At 39.2% G+C, this 21,533-nt stretch overlaps 1 protein-coding gene across 2 annotated transcripts in view; it reads right to left on the reverse strand.

Annotated features, from left to right (window-relative positions):
• Positions 1-227: 227 nt before the first annotated feature.
• LOC147879942 (MADS-box transcription factor 23-like) overlaps positions 228-21,533 on the reverse strand; it is a 46,806-nt gene continuing 25,500 nt past the window's right edge. Inside the window, exons 3-8 of one of the 2 annotated variants that reach the window (XM_087371533.1) lie at positions 1,887-1,948; positions 1,616-1,715; positions 1,463-1,504; positions 1,308-1,349; positions 972-1,170; positions 228-886 (exon numbers count right to left, since the gene is read on the reverse strand). In XM_087371533.1, the coding sequence (XP_087227659.1) occupies positions 988-1,170; positions 1,308-1,349; positions 1,463-1,504; positions 1,616-1,715; positions 1,887-1,948 (429 nt within the window). In that variant the 3' untranslated portion in view covers positions 228-886; positions 972-987. The remainder of the gene's footprint in view (positions 887-971; positions 1,171-1,307; positions 1,350-1,462; positions 1,505-1,615; positions 1,716-1,886; positions 1,949-21,533) is intronic. The other variant, XM_087371534.1, reaches the window with a different exon arrangement.

Below are 21,533 nucleotides of genomic sequence, written 5' to 3' on the forward strand. Positions count from 1 at the left end.
TCTTGTGCATGTGCATGACACGAGTGGGTGTATGGGGTGTGTTTCGGGAGGGGGGGGATTGCGCATGTGCACATAGCCTGAACTTCCTAGAAAAGTGACTCATATGTGTACAATTCCATCGTGAAGGGTGATCCATATTTATTCCTATAAAGCATCATTGTGTTAAATATAGATCATTCAACCATTGTCATAATTATACACGATAATACAACACAATCTTTTAAAGCGAAGAAAAGAAAGGCTTTCATAAGCATTGTTACACATGTTCAAACAAGAAATTGGAAAAGCATAGAAATGCATATTCTGTCCGATGTCTTCTTTTTGCATTCTCTATGAGCAGGTCTACTTATCTATGTATACGTGAGTGAGTGCATGCATGCATGCATGAGGAAGCTGTAATCTGCATGAAGGCCATGATTAATCAGCACTAGTTTCAATACGCTCTAGAATCAGCGCTTGAAAGGTATGAACAAAGCATGATCATGCATGCATTGTGTCACACCACGCGCAGTTTGAAAGACTTCAAGTATGTCAATGTCTTATAAACGGTCAGGAGGAATGTTACAATCAGGCAATGAAGTTAATGCAGGTACTTACTAATTAGCAACCCGTGATAGTCGTAGTTAGAAATATCGGATGTGGTACGTCGTTTTAACGATAGAACCAGGCTGTAGAACTTACAGGCATGTTGCTAATGCTGCTAATGTGCCTACGCCAGGTTCCTGTTATTTAAAGAAGAACGGCTCTCATTGCATACGTACAATATATAGTACCAAGTTCAACGCACAGTTCTGAATTCTAGGTTATCGACTTGACAACCAAGAATAGCTTTCAATATCTACAACAGCCATGGGGCTCAGGACAGCAAATTGTGAATTGGTGCAACCTGTCGAAAAACACCATGCAATCAATCTAATGCCGACCAGACAAAAGGAAGCATAAGGTGACAAAAGAGTAAAAGACGAGAGAACCTGCGATCTTCGGAATTTAGGCGGCGAAGTACCCAAGCTGAAGCGTTGTCTCGGCAGCAGTTATGCTTGATTCATGTTGTTGAAGGTTTGATGGAGGTGGTATAGATGAAGCCTTGACACTCGAGGAATCCTGGACATCTAGAGAGCTAACTCCTGTGACACTGTTGAGCTGCATCGAGGAGCTGGGCTCCGAAAGCTGCTAGAATTTCGGGTTGACATATTCTTCAGATAAAACATAAGTTCGCAAACTACCTGAATTGTACATCTCGTTCTACTCTACAAGAGTGAAATTCAATCTCATAAATAACATGCCATATAGAACATAGATTGTGGTACCTTGGCTCTAAGCATCTCATTCTCTTGCATAAGAAGTTGCTCCTGGGAATATATAATCAAGTGTCATGATTCATGGCACATGCCTAGGGGCGTTAGATGTCTACTTGTCCTACTTGGAATTGTATCCTAGCAAAGAATGGGAAACTATCTCGTACCTTCTTACGAAGGTCCTGAATTTGTTCCAGCAGTACTTCAGTCTGTCCACAGAAGTTATTACAAATGAGCTAGATCTCAATACATGCATTGGCGATATTACGTCTTGCCCACACGCATCGACAGGTTGGTAAACTGCGTCATGCAAAAGTTACCTTCCTTGCCCTCACGCGACTTACTCCAAGTTCGAGTTGGTTTTCTAGCTTTTGTAAATCCTTCATTGACAAACCTGTCAGGTTGTCGCCCATCATATGTCTGCAACATACACAACCTCCCATGTTAGCCTGAGTACGTTACAAAAGAAAACCTTCTTACAGGCGTCTACCATTTGTTGGTCTAGCAACATGTTGTAGGTATTTAAGGCAATCATATACGACTGAAAAGATATGAGCCAAGTCAGGTGAACCGTTGGTGACTTTGTTATACCTGTGTGCTTCTTGCATGAAAGTCAGCTGGTCCTTTATTCTGGTAGCTTCCTGTCTCCAGTACTGCAGTATGAATCATAATAAGAACGAACATCCAAGCAAGTCTCGGTTTTGCAAGAACAGCCCGGAACATTGAAATATTGTACGACAGCAAGCAATATAAATCACTCAGTATTAGCAAGCTTAACTAGTTTTGAGATAGTTGGCTCTTAAGACTATTTATGGCAAACAATCTAGCTAGCTCAGTTTCTCAAGACAATTCATACTATTCTCATTAGCATTGACAGAGTATTTTGACTTCTTTCGTCAATAATTTCAAGGCAATCTCATTAACATTGAGAGTTGTTTTGACTTCTTTCCTCCAAGCACAACATGCATATCAAAATTCTAAGCACAAACTAAATGAGATTACAGAAAATTCTCTATTCTTTCTCTAGTAATATGGATCTTGAAGTAAATCTCTTTTCTCATACACTGGTTTAAATCTATCTCAAACTTATTTTTGGTTTTGATAAATTGTAAAGCACAAAGTATGGGTTATATTCCTTACCCTCCTCAAAGAAAATGCGAACTACAAGGTTATCTTCTATGCATGAATTGGGTCACCAAAGCCATCTCAAGTGCTTCAATATTTTTTCCTTACATGTAGTAACTATTGCATCTTTGTTAGAGAAAACATAAACATACTGGTTATGAGTTTCACAGATATTGTCATGGTCATAGATGTTTATATTTTTTCTTTAATCCACCTTAACCTCATGGAATACTCTGTGCACTAAATTACTAGCGAGGCTGTTTGTTTGTTTGTTTTTTGTTAAAATTCCGGCTTGTATTGCAAGGGGGGGGGGGGTCAGACCCTGAAAAAAAACCCATGATCATACAAAAATTAGCCTCTAGTGGGAGAACGACCTAGGCCTATGCTAAGTGGCTAGCCACAAGCCATGCTAGTATTTCATGGGCAACCTATATCCTATCATGTGGACTAATCACTATTAAAAATGCATATAGGAGAGATCACACTTTCTTTTCTTTTTAAAGGTAGAAGAAAAAGGTTGCTCAAATAAGAGCCATTCTACAATGCCACAAATAAGAGGACTAGATATGTAAACCCCCCCCCACACACACATACGCACATGCACGCATGCACACATGTGCACACACACCCCTCACCCCCACACACACATGCACGTGCGCGCACACACACACACACTAGTTTTGATTAGCAAATGTATCTCACACACACAAACACTTATTTCTTTACACACACACACACACACACATGTATACTTCCCAAACTATGAGTTATTTCTTTATGTACCCCCGTGACATCTATCCTTTACACTCTCTTTTTAACCAACCTACACACCAAGCCTACTAATCGTCCCATACCTCCTCTAATCTCTTCTAAACCCATGCACTCATTTGCTTCTTACTCCACTTGTGACTTAAACTTCACTTGTATCTCACACACATAAACACTTATTTCTTTTTACACACACACACACACACACACACAATGACATTGACACGCACGCACGCACACACACACACACCCATACATATAGAGATAGATAAATAGATAGATAGATAGATAGATAGATAGATAGATAGATAGATAGAGAGAGAGAGAGAGAGAGAGAGAGAGAGAGGAAGAAGAGTAGGGGTATCTAAGAGGGGGAAGATGCGGGGGTGTGGGCCAATGGGGACTTATAATTTTAAACTTATGGCTCACTTAAAACTTTATTAAGTTGTGGATTTGTGTAAAATATGCTCGTTTCAAGGTCCAAAATTTGACTCAATGGATGAGAATAAAAACCTCGACCCCCATGTAAAGTGCAAGAGAGGATTTCTAGCCAACGGTAATAGATATGGTAGGTCTATAGAAAGAATGATTGTCATTTCCACAATGGAAGGTTTTGACTACTATTAACATAGGGATATAGGCCTCTCCGCCCCCCAGTAGAGCATGAGAGAGGATACACTATAGTTAATACTAATACATTTGGTAGGTCACCATAATTCATGACAGTCATTTCTTTGCTATTGTGAGCATAGGGATAGAGGCCTCTTGTTCCTGGAGATGATTGTTTACATTAATTTAGAGCTAGATATACTAAAGATATCGCCTATGGATTGCTCATAGCTATCTTCTTCTTCTTAATCTACCCTATAATTTGAGATTTTTACTTACAACATAGGAAACCCTATGGCTTGTGCATTTGGGCTTTTAAAATAAATGCGCAACCTGTAATTCTATGCATCCTCCTAACCAAACAACCCTTTTCTTTATTGATAATATGGCATCTCTTTTTGTGTTTTCCTTCTATCACCTACATTCGAGACAAGTGATCTTAATACTCTCTTTGATCTTTGCACCACATCTATATCCATTTATTGACCCTTCCCTTGAAACTTTGGATCTAAAATAAAGGATGCAATTACCTCCTAAGGCGAATGATATTTTGTCCATTGAGAGGTTGTAGTGTCCTTTAAGTCATCCTTGCTCAAACCATACAGGCATCGAAGGTTTGAGCTATCTCAATCATCCAATCCAGTACTTCATAAAAGGTCCTAATACAAATAGCGTATCCATCAAGAAGCCTCAACATAATGAGAATAGGCATTGTGACCCAAAGCAATAGGCCAACCTCACCCAAAATTACATGTCATACAAAACAATGGAATTAAAGCTTTGAACCTTGTAGAGTTAATCTACACCATGCATCCCACTCACAATACGTTGTCTCAATTAAGTTTCTAGCTTAAAAAGTCACTTCAAGATGATGATTTCGACAATCAAGCATGTGCCAAAAAATTCAGGAGATTCTTTGGGGATATCTTGCAAAAAAAGCCAAAATGTAGTGGTGGTGAGTGATTACAATGACAACACCATTGCCTAATTGTGAATGGCAAGCTCCGCCTATCCAACCTACCAATGTCTTCCAATAGATTATTAAACCATGTGCCATCCAAGGAGTGAAAGTAATGTGAGAGGACTTCTCCCTAGAGTCGTCCCTAATACCCTATTGGAGTTCTCACCATGAGAAACAAATTGTATAACACTATGTTACCCCCCCATATGCTCAGTGGCCTCCATCCAAATGCCTGTTAACTTCTCCGATCTCCTCTAAATTATCAATAGCCTTAATAAAAAGTATGTCCCTTTGGAGTATGAAATCATTCCTTGAATAGGGTAGCTCCTAGTATTACTCCATCCATGTCAGATTAGTGTGACACCATATCTCAGCCATATGTAAAGATTTGATGGGACTCAAAGCCCACTCTATGCTGGGGTAGCATTGGGGTGCATATGCCTCACGTGAGGAAAGAGTGTGTTATGGTCCAAAGGCTATAAACTTCTTCACCATATCAATGAAGTAAGGATTACAAGCCCTTACCATGGCTACATCTTCTCCACAAAAGAAATAGCCCACTGCTATACCTACTTATGCCCTCACTCAAACATGCCTCATGCCATGGATTCACAAGGCTAGCCTATGCAGCTCTTGGGGCTCGTGAAGGGGTATGTTCACCTGTATGTGTGGATGCTCTACTCACAAATAAGGGGGTGTAAATAGAAGTAGAAGCACGTGAGCTACCACACATGGTAGAACTTATTACACCTGGGGCTAGTGATGCATAATCTTGAAGATCAAATACCACAAGGGTTGATCCATTATTCCCCAATCTCTCTACATGTGTCTTCAAATATGTGAGATCTACTCTTGGAATTGAAGGGAAAGGGGACATGCCTTGCTCTCTCACTCCTAATAAATGATATTGTACATAGTCTATGTCTCTGGTTTTCATTGCTTTACAAAAGCTACAATTCTACTTATGTCCACCTTCTCCCACGTGCACTTTACAAGGTGATCTACCTCCTTCGATCAAATGACTTATTATCCATCTCACGCCACATGGAGGAGTCATTAAAAGAGAGGACGAAACTTGAAAGGAAAGAGAGAGAGAGAAGGATAGGCAGTCCTACAAAAAAGGCATCAAAAGGGCTGCAAATTTGCAAGAAAAGGAAAAGTATAAGTAGTGAGGACTTGGAAGACAAGGAGGCTGAAGTTTAAAGCTTGAGAATAGGGGGTTGATGCTGCATAGTGAGGCAAAAAGTAGGCGGTTAATAAGAGGAGGGGGCTGAGGGAAGTAAGGGTGGGTTGAGAAGAGGGGGCTAAGAGAAGGGGGTTGGGTAGTGAGAAGAGATGGGGCCTTAGAGAAATCGTGTGCTGAGCTATAAGAGGGCTGGGAGGGTAAAGGATTGTAGTATAGTTAGATAGGAAAGAGTGGAGGACCAAGCCAACGACACAAAAACAATGCACATTCTTCAAATTTTTTAGGATTTTACCTATTTTGTACCATGCAGCTAGATGGGTAATGCTAGGGAATAGGGAAAACATGTTTCAAAATGTATTTTGAGAATTTAGTACCTTGCCATTCCAATTTGGTCCACTCTCTAGGAACATCTTTTAGGATTTTTGACAATCAAGTGGATGGTGTTCAAAAAGGTAAATGGTATTCCCTACTCACTTACTCCATACATGCACGTAGGTGTAAGGCATATTGTCATAGCAAGTGGAAAAGATTAAGGAGGGAAGGTTAGGTTGAGGATAAGGATCGAAATTGACAATGATGAATTATTTGTTTATTTTCTTTGTAAAATATTAGTCAAAGTTTTCGAAAACTATCAAGATAATGTGGATAAGAAGATCACTATGGGGGCATACTCTTGGTAATTTTTGAGTTAGAATATGGTATTAGGCAAATTGTGATGTGTGTTATTCCTAAGAGGGTTGCACAATTTCTCTTTAGATCAATGCAAAGGACAATGTTGGGGAACATGTAGTAACAGAATGTAAAACAAGCACGAGTGTCTTTTCACACTATTTCTTTATGTCTTAAGGAAACAAATAATAGATGCCAGTAAAAGCATTGATAAAAGTTTCTAAAGTCTGCTTCAATATTACCCATATTACCATTGGTCTTTGATGGAGGACCATAAACCTTCATGTAGAAGAACTAAACCTATAATCTCAACTCATTTTTTTCAATCAGTCCTCATGTTATCAGAATTCTTTGAGATTGAGCACTAGTATGTGTACTAGAATTAAGGCATTATAAGCTTTGGGTCATAGGTCAATATAATTACCTTGATTGTTTGGACAAGGACCTTAGCTATGGTCAACTACCTCATTGGCTTTCAGTTAATCGTCAACCACTCATTGCACCATAGTTCTCATAGAAAAGCTCTATAATAGACTGAACTTAGCCAATATAGCCTCTTATGGCTTAAATAATGATCATTAAGCTTTAAGCATGTATCAAAAACACTCAGGGGGGTCACTCATTATATGTAACCCTATCACGTGAGTTCAACAGAAGGATGTTTTTAATATCTAAATTTAACAAAAGTTAATTTACATAAGGGAGTATTTAAAACAATTTTCAAAAAAATTTACAGATTTGTATAGAAAAAGGGTACATTTTATTAATGAAAAATTTACAGATAAGGGATTTTAGAAATATGCCTTGAACGCACGTGATATAGAGGGTTTATACATAGTGACCCCCCCGAGCAAAAACATACAAGCATGCTTGTTTATGGACTTTTTTATTGAAGCCTATTTGAAATGTACATAGATAACTTACCCATGACACCTTTGTATGACATTATACTTGAATTTTCTATATGTTGGCCAAGTCCCACCAAGCCGTGTCTTAAATGGAGGTTGCATCAAGAAGTCACCACTACTTTAGTATTTCAAGATGCTTGCATTGTATCCTTCCGTTCTCTTTACTTGAGCATCAGTTGATGCTCTAGCTTATTTGGTGCAGCCAATCAATGATTGGAAGAACCAATACTCACTCCATTGCAATATGTGTGACTGCAGATCACTCAGATATTTAAGATTCCTATCAAGGAATCTTCCTCCACTCAACACCAAATACATCCACTAATAAAGAGAAAGAGAAACACTCTTCCACTCACACGCATGGAATACCTACCATAGCACTCAATGTAGGCGACAGCAATGAGTTATGTACAAGTCATAGACTATATTCACAATTACAATGGATGGTAAACGGAGGAGCTTCAACTCAGCTTTGTACATCATCTCTCTTAAAAGGTTCAATGCCCTTGAACAAAATATAACGCCACTGAAACATGTGCGTATTCGGTGAATATCCCTGATGTAGGGCACAAAATCACCTCAAGTGACTAAAATCTCACTAATTTCACAATTAAAAAATCCCTGTTTTTAGGACCAACACTCCCAATACGAGAGCTCAGCAGGGCAAGCGTGTATATGCTGATGTCCAACTGTATATGCTTGACTGAAACTGAGGCAACACCTCTAACTGAGGTCGATTCTGTCAAAGCAATAATTGAGCAGCCAAAAGTTCCCTTGAAACAGAGATATTTTGTTGTTTTCAAAGAGAAACAGGTCCAGCCCGTAGAAAATATACTCCAGCTCAAGCTTGAATTCAAAAATCAGTCAAAACCACCTGAGAATGGGTCGTCCAACACCAAAACATAGGTGACCTGTTCAAAAACTGCTGCTCTGCAACAGTTAATATTTTGGGAAAGAGTGGTCACCCATCTCTCAAATAGCTCTAGAAGAGCTCCAACAGCACCCGAAAGCATGGGATACGTAAGTGATGAGCATTATCTCTAATTTTAAATCCCAGCAAGTCTTACCTTTTGTCTACTTCACACGATGGAATACCACATGTCCCTACTTCTTCGTTAAGATTAGTGGATTCATTAATCTCTATTTTACAACAAGGCACCATGGTGCTTGTTTGAGCATGCATGCTCTGTCATCAAACTTTACTTGGTTGAAAGATTCCATCACGTAATTAAGATAGCTGGATTCATTAATCTTTAATGTACAAAAGTGCACTATGGTGCTTGTTGGAGCATGCATGCCCTTCCATCAAACTCTCCCTGTTTAAAAGATTTCAATGTCTTAACCGAAGATGGATTGTTATACAAATAAGCTAGCAAGTCTCTTATAGGCAAGGTTCTTCTTTGATTTGCCTATAGAAAAGGACATTCATCCTCTTCAAATTTCCAAGTTCCTTTAGTGATGTCTTCATCTGTATATTTGATTAAGTACTTTATGTACTCTTTTTGTCTCATCTTCATAGTGTATTCATCCACAGAATCAATTGTAGATCTTCATCAACTTCAAGCCTATTCATTGATGTTGAGGCATATTTACCTTTATCTAAATAACCACCATGCTGGTCATGTTATTCATCTTCTTTACATACTTATAAGTCACTCTCAAGTTCATTATCCCCATGGTAATCAAACAAGTCTAGAATGCTGGATATGGGATTGATTATCCAGCCTGTTGTAGCACTACTTCATAGGGGTAGTCTTCTTCAAAAGTTTGCATGGTCTAAACTTCCTTTTCTTTAGCTTATTATACTCTCCTATAGGATACCTTTCCTTTCTTGTATACACCCACACAAGATTACCTTGCTCTCAAATTGATTTGTGATGATGTTGGTAGTTGATTCATCCTAAAATGGATATGAAAGAAAATATGCAAATTAATATGTGTCATGCTCTTTGAATAAATCTACTTTTATTTGACATTTTATATTTCTTCCTTTTCCATGCATTTCCTTGCACTGTGGTCCATAGGACATGTCAAATATGTCGACATTTCAGAATCCACAGCATCACATATGCTAATATGCCATTGTTGTTTTTATGTTTTTTATAAATGTCTAAGGCCACGTAGCATTTGCTTCCCATTTGCTTAAGGCTCAACACAAAGTCTAGTTTACTATTATGTTTACTATTATGTATGAGGCTTTACCGCTCTCTTTAGCATATGGAAGAGGCAAATCATGGCCATCGTGTTTATCCACAACTTTATATGTCTTGCATTGGCCAAATTTTATAACTTAATGGCTCTAAATTCAAAATAAACTACCAATACCAATTATTTTTAAAAGTCCTTCCATTTTTTATTGTACTAGAATTTGTGCTCCTATTGCTCTATCCTCTAAGCATTGATTACAAGTTGGTACCACTGTTCTTTCTTAAGGGGGTCTCTATGTACAAACCAAAAATATCATAGGTGTTCAAGGCCTATTTGTAAAATCCCTTATCTGTAAATTTAGCATGAATGAAAAACATTCTTATCTATGAATTAAGCATAAATAAAATTGTTTTAAAAAACATCCTTTCTCTATTCAATATGTGAATACCCACATTATATGATACCATTTTGTATGTGAAAAATGTGTAAAAAGGGAATTTAAAATACTCCTTATGTTGAACCCAAGTGCTACGCTTACATATCTCTGAGTGATACCTTGAAGATTTGAGGCATTGTTGATTAAATTCATGGCATTAGAGTTCAAATTGATGATGACATTGTAGCTGCATGCTTACATGGAATGGAAAGAGAGTATCAATTATCTGTCACTAGCATCTTTGTCAGGGACTGTTAAATTACATGGTGTAGCGGAACAGAAACTGAATAAAGAATAGCGAGTACACAGAAAGCTAGAGAAGAACAAAATTTCCCTTCAATATTGATGTAGTACAAAGGATGGCTCCGTCCACCCGTGCGCTCCCACAGTGGAGCTTAGATGGCAATCTAGACAAATACTAGGTGAAGAGCTACTATCTGGAAGACCTCTGCTAGAAGATCTGATTTGATACAATGGACTGGGAAGGTTACCTCTTTATAGCTATGAGGGCGGTAGTCGAATCAACATAGTCGGTGGAACCGACTAGTCAACCTAGTCGGTGGAGCCGACCAGTCAACCTAATCAGTGGAACCGACTAGTCGTTCATGGAATATTCAAGGAATATTTCGTATATCATTGCCTTGGGGGATTTCGCTCCCGAACTTCCACCAGGGGGGTGGCTGGCTCCCCTAGGACCCCCCAGCTGGCCCCAAGACCCTTGTGAGAACAAGGGGCTCCCACACAATCAAGACAATGTACCTCGTTGTGCTACCAACTTACCTACCCTACCTAGCCCATAGGCTAGACTCACATAGATCACCTTTCTACCATCAATAGTCTCATTGATAGACCTCATCTGACATACATATGGAGGTTGAAGATTGGAGATAGACTATAGTTAAGCCACATACATTGAACAACAAATGAGCCAAGGCTAAGGAGATGATAACTAACATTAAAGACGTTATTTGGATGAGAGATTACCTCTCTTGCAATTCAGCTCCCTCCCTTCAGAAGAATAGCTTTTGCATTGAGCCAGTTTTAAGAGAGAAGAAATCCTAGGTCAATACAGAGGCTTGCAAAACCATAAGGGGCTCATGTTGGCCTCCACACCACTCCTAGATCATGAGAAACTTGTTGCACTAATGAGGGGATGGCACAAAGATTACCATTACATGTCTTAAGAAAAAAAAGCTATAGGAAATACTCTCACTGCTTTATATTGGCACCAACAAGAGCTTCAATGATTGCATCCATTAGTAAAGCCCAAGTAGGTTAGGTTGACTCCTTTGTCACCCACTAGAATTATTCATTTATGAGGGAGCACCTTCAAGGATATGTTCTAGCTCAACTAAAGATCTAAACTAAGCTAAATCTATCAACAAGAGAAATGAATATACCATAATGGTAAAAATACATGTTTCTAATGCATATTATTTAGCTTTTATCCACATGCATGATTGAAAATGACCACATAGTAGCACTGTATTAGGGAATTTGGGAATTTTCAAATAGATTAAAAATTCCAAATATGGTTAATATTTTCCCACATGGTCAAATCATGACCCCATCCTTGAAAGTGGAATCTTACTACATTAGGGAATCCTCCCAAGTCCCATTTCACATAAGGGGTTAAGATTTAGCCACATGATCAAATCTTAACTCTTTATTTGGAAGTGAGCCTTGGAAGAGGGAGAATCTCCCAAATTCTCTAATATAGTGTCTAGCATGCTTCACCATTTAAACTAGATGTCAACATACTCATATCAATATATGTGTGAAATTTCATTACTATTAGATGCATACATAGAATCAATTAGAACCATGGTGATGCCCAATTTCTTGACACATCCACCATGCATGGTAAAACATTACTGTGCATGTTGCATTGTATAAACGATGTCTAACTACGATGAAAATTTATGAGTATGAAACTTACTCAAACAAACATCTATGAAAATTTTCATGACCATCAAACATAGACACCTATGGTATTATAAGGATGCTGTTGCATGCATTTTAAGCAATTATGTACCCTGCATGGTCAAAGATGAGAAAATGTGCATGTCCCATCCCATAGGCAATGTCCAACCCTTATGAAACTATGAAAATATATGGATCTAGGTCCTTCAAAGGTCCAAAGTCTTATGACCATCAAATAGATGCACCTATAATATAAGCGTAATGATGTATAATATTATGTACCATGCATTATGAAAAATGAGAAAATCTGCATGACTCACCATACAAATGCTATCAAACTCTAATGGAACTCTATGAGAATATGGACTTTACTCTAACAAAGGTCTGTGAGATATTTTTTACCATTGGACACATACCTCTATGATATTAGCATGTAGATCATGAGAAGTCATGCATTAACCTACCCTTGGGACACTTTTCTCCTCCAATTAGGAGGTTTTTTCTCCTAGGGTTATTATTTGTTATTACGAAAGATGATGCTGAAGGTGAAGATCAAGATCACTCAATGTGGGAAAGGAGAGAGGGGGAGGACCACTAGATCAAAGTAGAAGGACAAAGTCAGTGCATTAGCTATTAGCATCACAATACAAGGCTCCTTGTGATCCACACTAGAGCCACAAGGTACCACCTATATACTAATAGGCTTCCAAGCATCCAGTACCCAATCTAAACATATCCATGATCTCCACTAGCCAATCAAGGTCATGTGCTACCTACATCCCTCTAGCCACCTTGATGTATAACTCTCAACATTCCCCTTAATACAAAGGTAGAGTATTTCACTAATGGTAGGTCATAAAAATATAAAAAGCCTTAATCAATAATAGGATTTACTACAAGGTCTTGGATTATTATGGAGACATAGTATTAACTAAAAACATGCTACATAATGAAGGTAGTGTATTGATTACAATATGAATTTGGGAAATAGCATCTCCATTATTTCCTTATTTTTCGGCTAGAGGTTGAGCGAGAAATATTGATGTTACCTCTAGTTTAACCACTTGACATTCAGAAGAGTAATCATTTGCCGATTAGGGCATTCTTTGTGAAGTTATTGGTTGACCGTCTTGAATCTATATTCATTGCACTTTGGTCATTCTCAGATAATGACCGGACTAAGTATGTGATCCTCACTGAAGTGATATGAATAGCTACTATGAACATGAGTGAGATTTCTCTAGATATGGACCCTCCACCAATAAAGAGGATAGAAACACATCCTCTAAATGTCAATGAGGGTGTTCCTATCAAATGATTATGGAAGAAAAGAAGGAGAATCTCACCACTTGATTTTTGCAAAGCCCAATGAAAATGTTTACTCCTTTTACAATATGTGGAGAGATAAAAGATATATTGCATGAAAAATGCCATAGAATTGAAGGTACAAGCATGAATAGAGTAAAAAATGCATGTCACTATGATAGTGACCTCTCTAATGAATCCTACAAACATCTTGATGTTTAGATGTTGCCAAAATGATGAAGATTTCTATTATCAATATGTATTAAGATGTGAGGGTGAGCATGCTATCATATTCACTCTAAAGATCGATGGTTTTCCTAAATAAATATGGTAATAACCCCTTGATAAGAGTTTTATAATGAAAATGTGACATCCATAAAACTTTTGCCAATGGGAATATGTTGGTCCATTGACATCCAAGAGATATAAATAAAAAAGAGCTATCACGAAAGCTCCCCATTTATAAGTAGGTGATCTTGAACCGTAAAAGAGACCTTTAGAAAATAACCTTCTAAGGGATAGATCAAAGAATTAAGGTATAATCAGCCCCTTGATAATAGTTTAAAAGGATACAACATGGCCTAGTTAACCTTGTAATAGCTTACTAGCAATAGGTATGTCACTTAAGGTTTGACCAAGAAAAACACCTTAAGAAAGAGGCTTAAGGGGGTGTTGATTAATATGCTGCATGTAAAACATCTAAGGTATTATGAGAACCTTAGAAAATAAAGTGGAAATTCATACAAAAAGGAATTGTCTATGCAAAAAATTCATTGCAAGAGAAATAGAGCCTTCTGCACTAGAAAATTTTGCACATCCTTCAAAGGAAACACCTTCTAAAAGAATCAATGAAGCAAGAGCATTCATGAACTGATAGCTAAGGAAGCAATTACCACTAGAGAATCGATAACACAATTCTTCAACAACGAGCTTCTCATGGAACAAATATGATGCATAAACACAAGGGCTCACAACACCATTTTTGGAAAGAGTTGAGATAGTTGTGTTTGAACATATTTGTAGGGAAAAATGAGTCCAACATGTTGAAGGAGCTACCAAATTACCAAATTTTGATGTCTCAGTTCATTCACCCATAGCTAACTTTAGGCACTCAATGATATCCCAACCCTATACAGTGATAATGCAAAGATTCTCGCTCTTTTCAATCCTTGGTGCAACATGCTCAGGTGACATAACAGATGCTAAAATTAAACACTCGGAGTTTGAGGATAGTTGTTAAAGAGAGAACCATATGGTGATGGAGAACCGAGTTCACGTTGCTTAGGAAAACAACACTAAGTGCTCAATACCATAAATAAATAGCTAATTTATAGATAAAGAAAATTAAATTGAATTGATAAACTTTCTTGCAAACATGTTGCCTCAGTTTGCAACAATGAACAATCAATAGTAGTAGTTCAACAAACAGACTTCAAGGATAGCCTCATCTATCCTTGAATTGGGTTCTCATGGTGATAGACTTGTAAGAACCAACCGCCACTACTCAAATGCTGAGGCTTTTGGATTGAAGCTGGCAAGATGTTGTGAAGGATGTCATCATCGGGGCGGTGGAGGAGAGTGGGCTAGTGGAGCAGAGGGTCTAGCTTCATCTACAAGTGGGGATCGAGATCTAGCAAAAGTAGAAGCTGTAGGGTCAGGGCTAAAATTTCATTGCCCTTGGGGAGGCCATGGGACAGTGAGTGGATATCTATGGGAGGCCATTCTAGATCGGTGAGCTAGTCTACTATGCACATCTCAGTAAATAGATTCGCATGTGGATTGGAGATATCAAGGGTCCATTCAAAATTTATGGTGTATCTACAAACTGGTGTAACTCACTCTTGCCATGTAGTCAAAGGATCCTTGCACAGGTCTTGGACATTATTGCAAAAGTTTGTTGCCTCTATGACATAGCTACTTATCAATTTTCCTAACTCCCTCAAAAGATGCACATAGTAAGATCACAAATCGGGCATTGTAGGTTTAAAGAGTTAACAAATATGAGCAGCAATTAACAATTGCTCAATCATGAAAATGTTGTGCTACTTGATCCTCAACAAAATGGTTAAAGGCCTTTATGCCTGATCATAAACCAAAATAACAAGATGTACTAGACAAAAGACCCCATGATGCAATGACTATGGGGGAGTATATAGGAGTAAACTCGACCTCTTCAATTTGTTGTAAGGTGCAAAAATGAATGGACACACCTTCTTTTCCTGGTACTTGGTGCAAGACTTCTCATACTAGCTTGCCCTCGAGATGATCCTACCTTGGCAACATTGACTCGAAGTCAAAAACTTCTCGGATGTTTGGATCTCCACTTCACAGCTATTGTTTGCCAAAAATGAGAATTTCACTAAGGCCTCTGCAAAATTTCAGCAAGTCTGAGTGGCCACACTATTGGATTTGACTTGGCCCACTAGATCAAGAAGAAGTATTGCATGTGCCAAATTTATTTCCTCCATTGCCTTAGTGCCTGACGTGCCTTCACCTTTTACGGGCTTTGACTTTGAGGTACCTATTTGAGTATGGGCTTGAAACAAATTCATGCACACCAACTTAGCTTGCTATCGAATCATCGTTGTTTGGTGGCTATCTTCTGAGACAACTTGCAAGGATTTTCATCGGGAGATTCGAGGAGTCGAATAAGGGATTGCAGTTGAAACTACTACTCTAAATTTGCTTGCAACTAAGTGTTTCCTCTCTTAAGTCATCAGCATCAATACCTGCATGATGAAGCCTAGTGTTAGACTCTTTCTATAGCATCTCCACCTAAGCCTAGGTCACCTAGAAGACCTTTGGGTTGACCCTTGTCTATTGCATTTTTGCCATCATATCTTAAGCTTGATGTTGGCCCCTGCAACATTTGTGAGCTCACTTTGGGACTTGGTAGCAATTGTTTGTAACCCATCCACCTCACATTTGAGGTTGCCAAAGTCCGTTTGCAATTCGGTGTGAATTTGGCTTAGTAGAGAGTAGTTCTAAAGAAACTCATAACGTACTGCCCTCTTGCTATCTAGTTGCTCATATAAGCTCTTGTTCTTGGCTATTAGATTTACCTCAACCGGTCTTAATCTTAGCATTTGCTCCTCAAAGAACCTAGCCAATTCCTCCTTGTACTTCATCTGAAGGAACTGATTATGATCCAAACCCTGGGGAGAGAGCCAATGGTTGGCTAGTAGTCTAGGGCTTCACCTAATTGCATCATGTTCTCTCTAGGATCTTCCATAAGGGCTCAATAACCTTTCGATCCTGGTGATTATCGTGAGTCAATAAAGGAGGGTTAAGTGAGAATAGCTTAAGAATAGGAAGATCTTGTCAAGTAGAGGGAAGCAGGGATTAATATAAGTGGGTCAACATTGGTCAGATTTTGAAATTTGCACACTCACGCTCTCATTTTTCGATGTCATAATTTCAAACTAGCATAATAATGAGACATAATCTATCTATTATGAATACCACAAAGCTTGACACATGGTAGCTCTATACCACATCATGCATCTCTGCACTGCTTCACATAGCGTAGTCTCTAGTCTAACCACCTATCATTGTGTAGCCTTTTATTGCAGCTTTGCCACTTGCCATTGGGCAACGTGCTCGTGCAAATCATGAAAATTCAAGTTTATCTTAGAGAGACCATTGCACTGGTTCTTAGCATAATAACAAGATGCGATCTATCATTTTGAACATTGCCTTTCGGTGTAGTATCTGGCCTCATGACATATCATCGCCTAGAATTAAAGGTTAACTTGGAGCCACCACCACGCTGGTTCTTGGAGTTATAGCTCTATTACCTTTTTTTACATATTACAAGACATCTATGAGACAACTACCACACTGGCAAATAGAAGAGATCTATGATAGCCATCGTGATGGTTCTTGGAGTTATATATTTTTGCACCAAGGAAAATACATTTCCTTATGCAACCAAGGAAAATGCAATTGATGCTATGGCCCTTGAGTGGTCCCCTTTAGGGACATGGGCCATATTAACATGCCATATCTGTCCAATGGCATCCTAGATATTAAGGTCGGTGAGATAGCAAACTTTGACACATCATAAATAAGGTGATGGATTAGGTAATTGACATGTGTCAGGTTGACGACAAGGCGAAGGGTCATGGGGATAGGAATTGTGTGGGAATATGTCATTTTGCTGACTCCCGCATGATGATTCCTGACAATCAAGGGCAGATGATGGATCATCTATTGGTGGAAATGATGAGCAATGCATGTCAATATGGCCCTTGCCTCTAGAAGACACCCCTCAAGGGCCATATTATCAATTGTATTTTCTAAACGTTTAATTATATTTTTCTAGATGTATCTCCATGCAACCACAACGCTGGGTTGTTAGAGCTATTTTAGTCCTAAACTAAAGAAATTGTAGTCCTATTTTATTGGTATTTTAGTCCTAATTGTAGTAAATACTAAATGAGGGCGAGCCACCATGGTGACTGGAGGCCCAATGGTACCATCCAGATAATCAACTATAATTCATTGAGTGAAAATTGAGCAAAAGAGATTACAATGTACATCTACATCCAATAATAGGTTATATAAAAATTAACAACTTGTACTGAGCAAAAATTGAACAGAGGATCTTACATTTATAAAAACTCAGCAATTTCTATTAAAGAGCCTTAAAGGCAAAAGATTACATCTAGCGACCATAACCATTGAAATATAAAAGTTAACAATAGTGCATACTGAGAGTATCAAATTGAACAAAAAGAGATTACATAAATGTAATAAAAACTTAGCAATTACTGAGAGCCTTAGAGACCAAAATATTATATCCAGTGAGACAAAAGATTGCTGAGAGCCTTAGAGACCAATAGATTACATCTAGCCATTACTGAGTGGTTATGAGCGTCATTGAGCAAGATGAAATTTATACAACTCAATATTGCTGCCAGCCTAGCTTGTTGCATTAAATCTTTTTAGGGAGCCAATGGAGGAGAAAATGGAGAGGCCAAAGACCATGCACATTACCAGGACTCAAAATAGGACTCAAAATACAGCCCCAGCAATAAGATGAGAGTACTCTCCTGTGAAAATACTTAGGACTTTGTCAACGTCTAGGGAAAACCCATACATCATAGCCATAAAGAGGCCAGAGGTGAGCATGCCATCTAAGGTGGTGACATACAGATATGGGGGAAATCTATCATGGGAATGAAGGGTATCTACTAGAGCTAGCATTTCTATTCCTAATGAGTGCAACATAATCACCTTATATGAGAAGGCACATAACAATTGGGATCACATTGCAACGAGGGGTGGTGGTAGGCATGGTGAAGATGAGTGGGTGAGTAGTGGAACGGATGAGCAGGGGAACAGATGAGTAATGAGAGTTAGAGGGAGAGTGAAGCAAAGTAGAGTAGGGGAAAAAAGAGCTACAGGAGGGTGTGTGGAGTAAAGTAGCAGAGCAGGGGAGGATGAGAGCAACCTAGTAAAATGCCAAATGCTATGGATCTTATATATTATAAAGTTTGAGCCACCATGGTGGCTGGAGGCCTAGAGGCTCATGGTTCCATCCATATTAATTGGAGGCCACCACGGTCAAAGCTTAAGTGCCACCCCAAATGGGCTGGTAATCATGAAGAAGCAAATGCCCAATGGTGGTAACCGAGAGGTGAGTAGGCTAATGTAATGGCTGGTAATGAACTGCTATTAGCCGAAAAAGAAATCAGGACCAGAGGTTAGAGGCTAAGCATGGCGACTCTTGAGGGCCATAGAGGAAAGGAAAACATGAGGGCGAAAGCTTATCATGGGAGGGAAAAAAAAATTAGAAGGAGAGGGAATGAAGAGGGAGACTATGACACAAGGGGAAAGGGAGAGGGGGAAGAGAAGCGTGTACATGATGGGAGGAGGAATGTAAAGATGGAGACATCAAGGGAAGAGGATCATGCTTTATTTTGAAGGAAAGGGAAGGGAAAAATCAAAGTACTAGCTAGGTGGCTTTACAAGAATGAGTGTGTCCCATCAAGGAATAGCCCCCTCCTTTTATAGCCAAGAGAGGGGGTCTCTTCCAATAAATGCATCCTCCCACATGCATGGTGTGTGTGGAAAAGTCTCCCATGTGGGCTAGGTAGTTACACACTCTCAATTGTGTGTAATAACCCTTTGCCTCATTTTTTCACATAAATCAAGCCCCATATCTCAAGTCTATGATACTCCCTTGGTCTCTTCCCAATTTTATAACACGTTCAAATCTCTAGGAGGACAACTGGAGGGTTGGCACAAGGAATCTTGCCACCTCATTCTACTTTCCCCATTATTTAACTTGCTCTCTTGGACCTTCTATACCTCCCTCACATGGGCCTATCCTATAGGGAGGGAATAACCCAATATAATATCCATCTCCACCTATTTTATATTACTTCTCCCATGGACTTTGAGCCATATCTCACTAAATGCAGCCTAGGTGGAGGGGTGGCACATGGAGAAGCGGCACATGAAGGAGCCATGCCACCTTACATTTTATAATATTACTACCATGGATTACACCTTATGGTTCCTCTTACGTGGAAAGGTGGCACATGGTCATGCCTATCACCTCAACCCTGGGCCCTATGCACTTCATATTTTATTATACTATTGCCACACATACAAGCTATTTATGCCTTTTTCATTGGTCAAATTTATCCATAACAGCTCCCCCCCCCATGCAGGGAATGCACAACATTTCATGCTTGGGAAAAAAAACACAGCAAGGAAAAGCTTGAGATCCCTTTTGTTGAACACCTTCCTCTCATGTGGTTTCTGGAAATGATCTTGAACCTCAACAGATCCAAGCACCCATTCATAGGAGTAACAGATTTTATACCACTAGCCGTGGAGATTTCAATCCCAGCAGCCACACCATTTCTATTAGCCAGAAAAGAAATCAGGACCAGAGGCTAGAGACTAAGCATGGCGACGCTGGAGAGCCATAGACGAAAGGAGAACGTGAGGGCAAAATCTTATCATGGGAGGGGGAAAGGAATTAGAAGGAGAGGGAATGAAGAGGGAGACTATGACACAAGGGGAAAGGGAGAGGGGGAAGAGAAGCGTGTACATGATGGGAGGAGAAATGTAAAGATGGAGACATCAAGGGAAGAGGACCATGCTTTATTTTAAAGGGAAGGGAAAGGAGAAATCAAAGTACTACCTAGGTGGCTTTACAAGAATGAGCGTGTCCCATCAAGGAATAGCCCCCTCCTTTTATAGCCAAGAGAGGGTGTCTCTCCCAATAAATGCATCCTTCCACATGCATGGTATGTGTAGAAAAGTCTCCCATGTGGGCTAGGTAGTTACGCACTCTCAATTGTGTGCGACAACCCTTTGGCTCATTTTTCCACATAAATCAAGCCCCATATCTCAAGTCTATGATACTCCCTTGGTCTCTTCCCAATTTTATAATACGTTCAAACCTCTAGGAGGACAAGTGGAGGGTTGGCACAAGGAATCTTGCCACCTCATCCTACTTTCCCCATTATTTAACTTGCTCTCTTGGACCTTCTATACCTTCCCCACATGGGCCTATCCTACATGGAGGGAATAACCCAATATAATATCCATCTCCACCTACTTTATATTACTTCTCTTATGGACTTTGAGCCATATCTCACTAAATGCAGCCTAGGTGGAGGGGTGGCACATGGAGGAGCCATGCCACCTTACATTTTATAATATTTCTACCATGGATCACACCTTATGGGTCCTCTTACCTGGAAGGGTGGCACATGGTCATGCTCTACCACCTCAACCCTGGGTCCTATGCACTTCATATTTTATTATACTATTGCCACACATACAAGCACACACACATATTTATGCCTTTTTCATTGGTCAAATTTATCCATAACATTGCCAGTCTGATGGAATCTTAGCCATGACAAACGTGGCTCATGAGAGCCACCACCATCGAGCAATAATTACCACAAAAGTAAATCACAAAGCCTAATCACCTCTAATCACTCATTACCATGCACTTTAGTACTCTACTGAGCATGCAAGTCTGGTGACTGATAATTTACTGCACTCGTAGTAATCATGCATGCAAGTCGGGTGGTGGTAACTAGTAGGTGAGGAATTGCGGGCCACCACGGTAGTTATTAATTAACTGCCAGCTTGGTGGCATCTTATCCACCATAGATGTGGCTAATGAGACCCACCACCATTAGATAGTAATTACCACAAAAAGCCTAAT

This window comes from Dipteris shenzhenensis, chromosome 33 (genome assembly GCF_047967505.1).
Source record: "Dipteris shenzhenensis isolate YYH24624 ecotype China chromosome 33, Dip_SZ_1.0, whole genome shotgun sequence".
NCBI lineage: Eukaryota > Viridiplantae > Streptophyta > Polypodiopsida > Gleicheniales > Dipteridaceae > Dipteris > Dipteris shenzhenensis.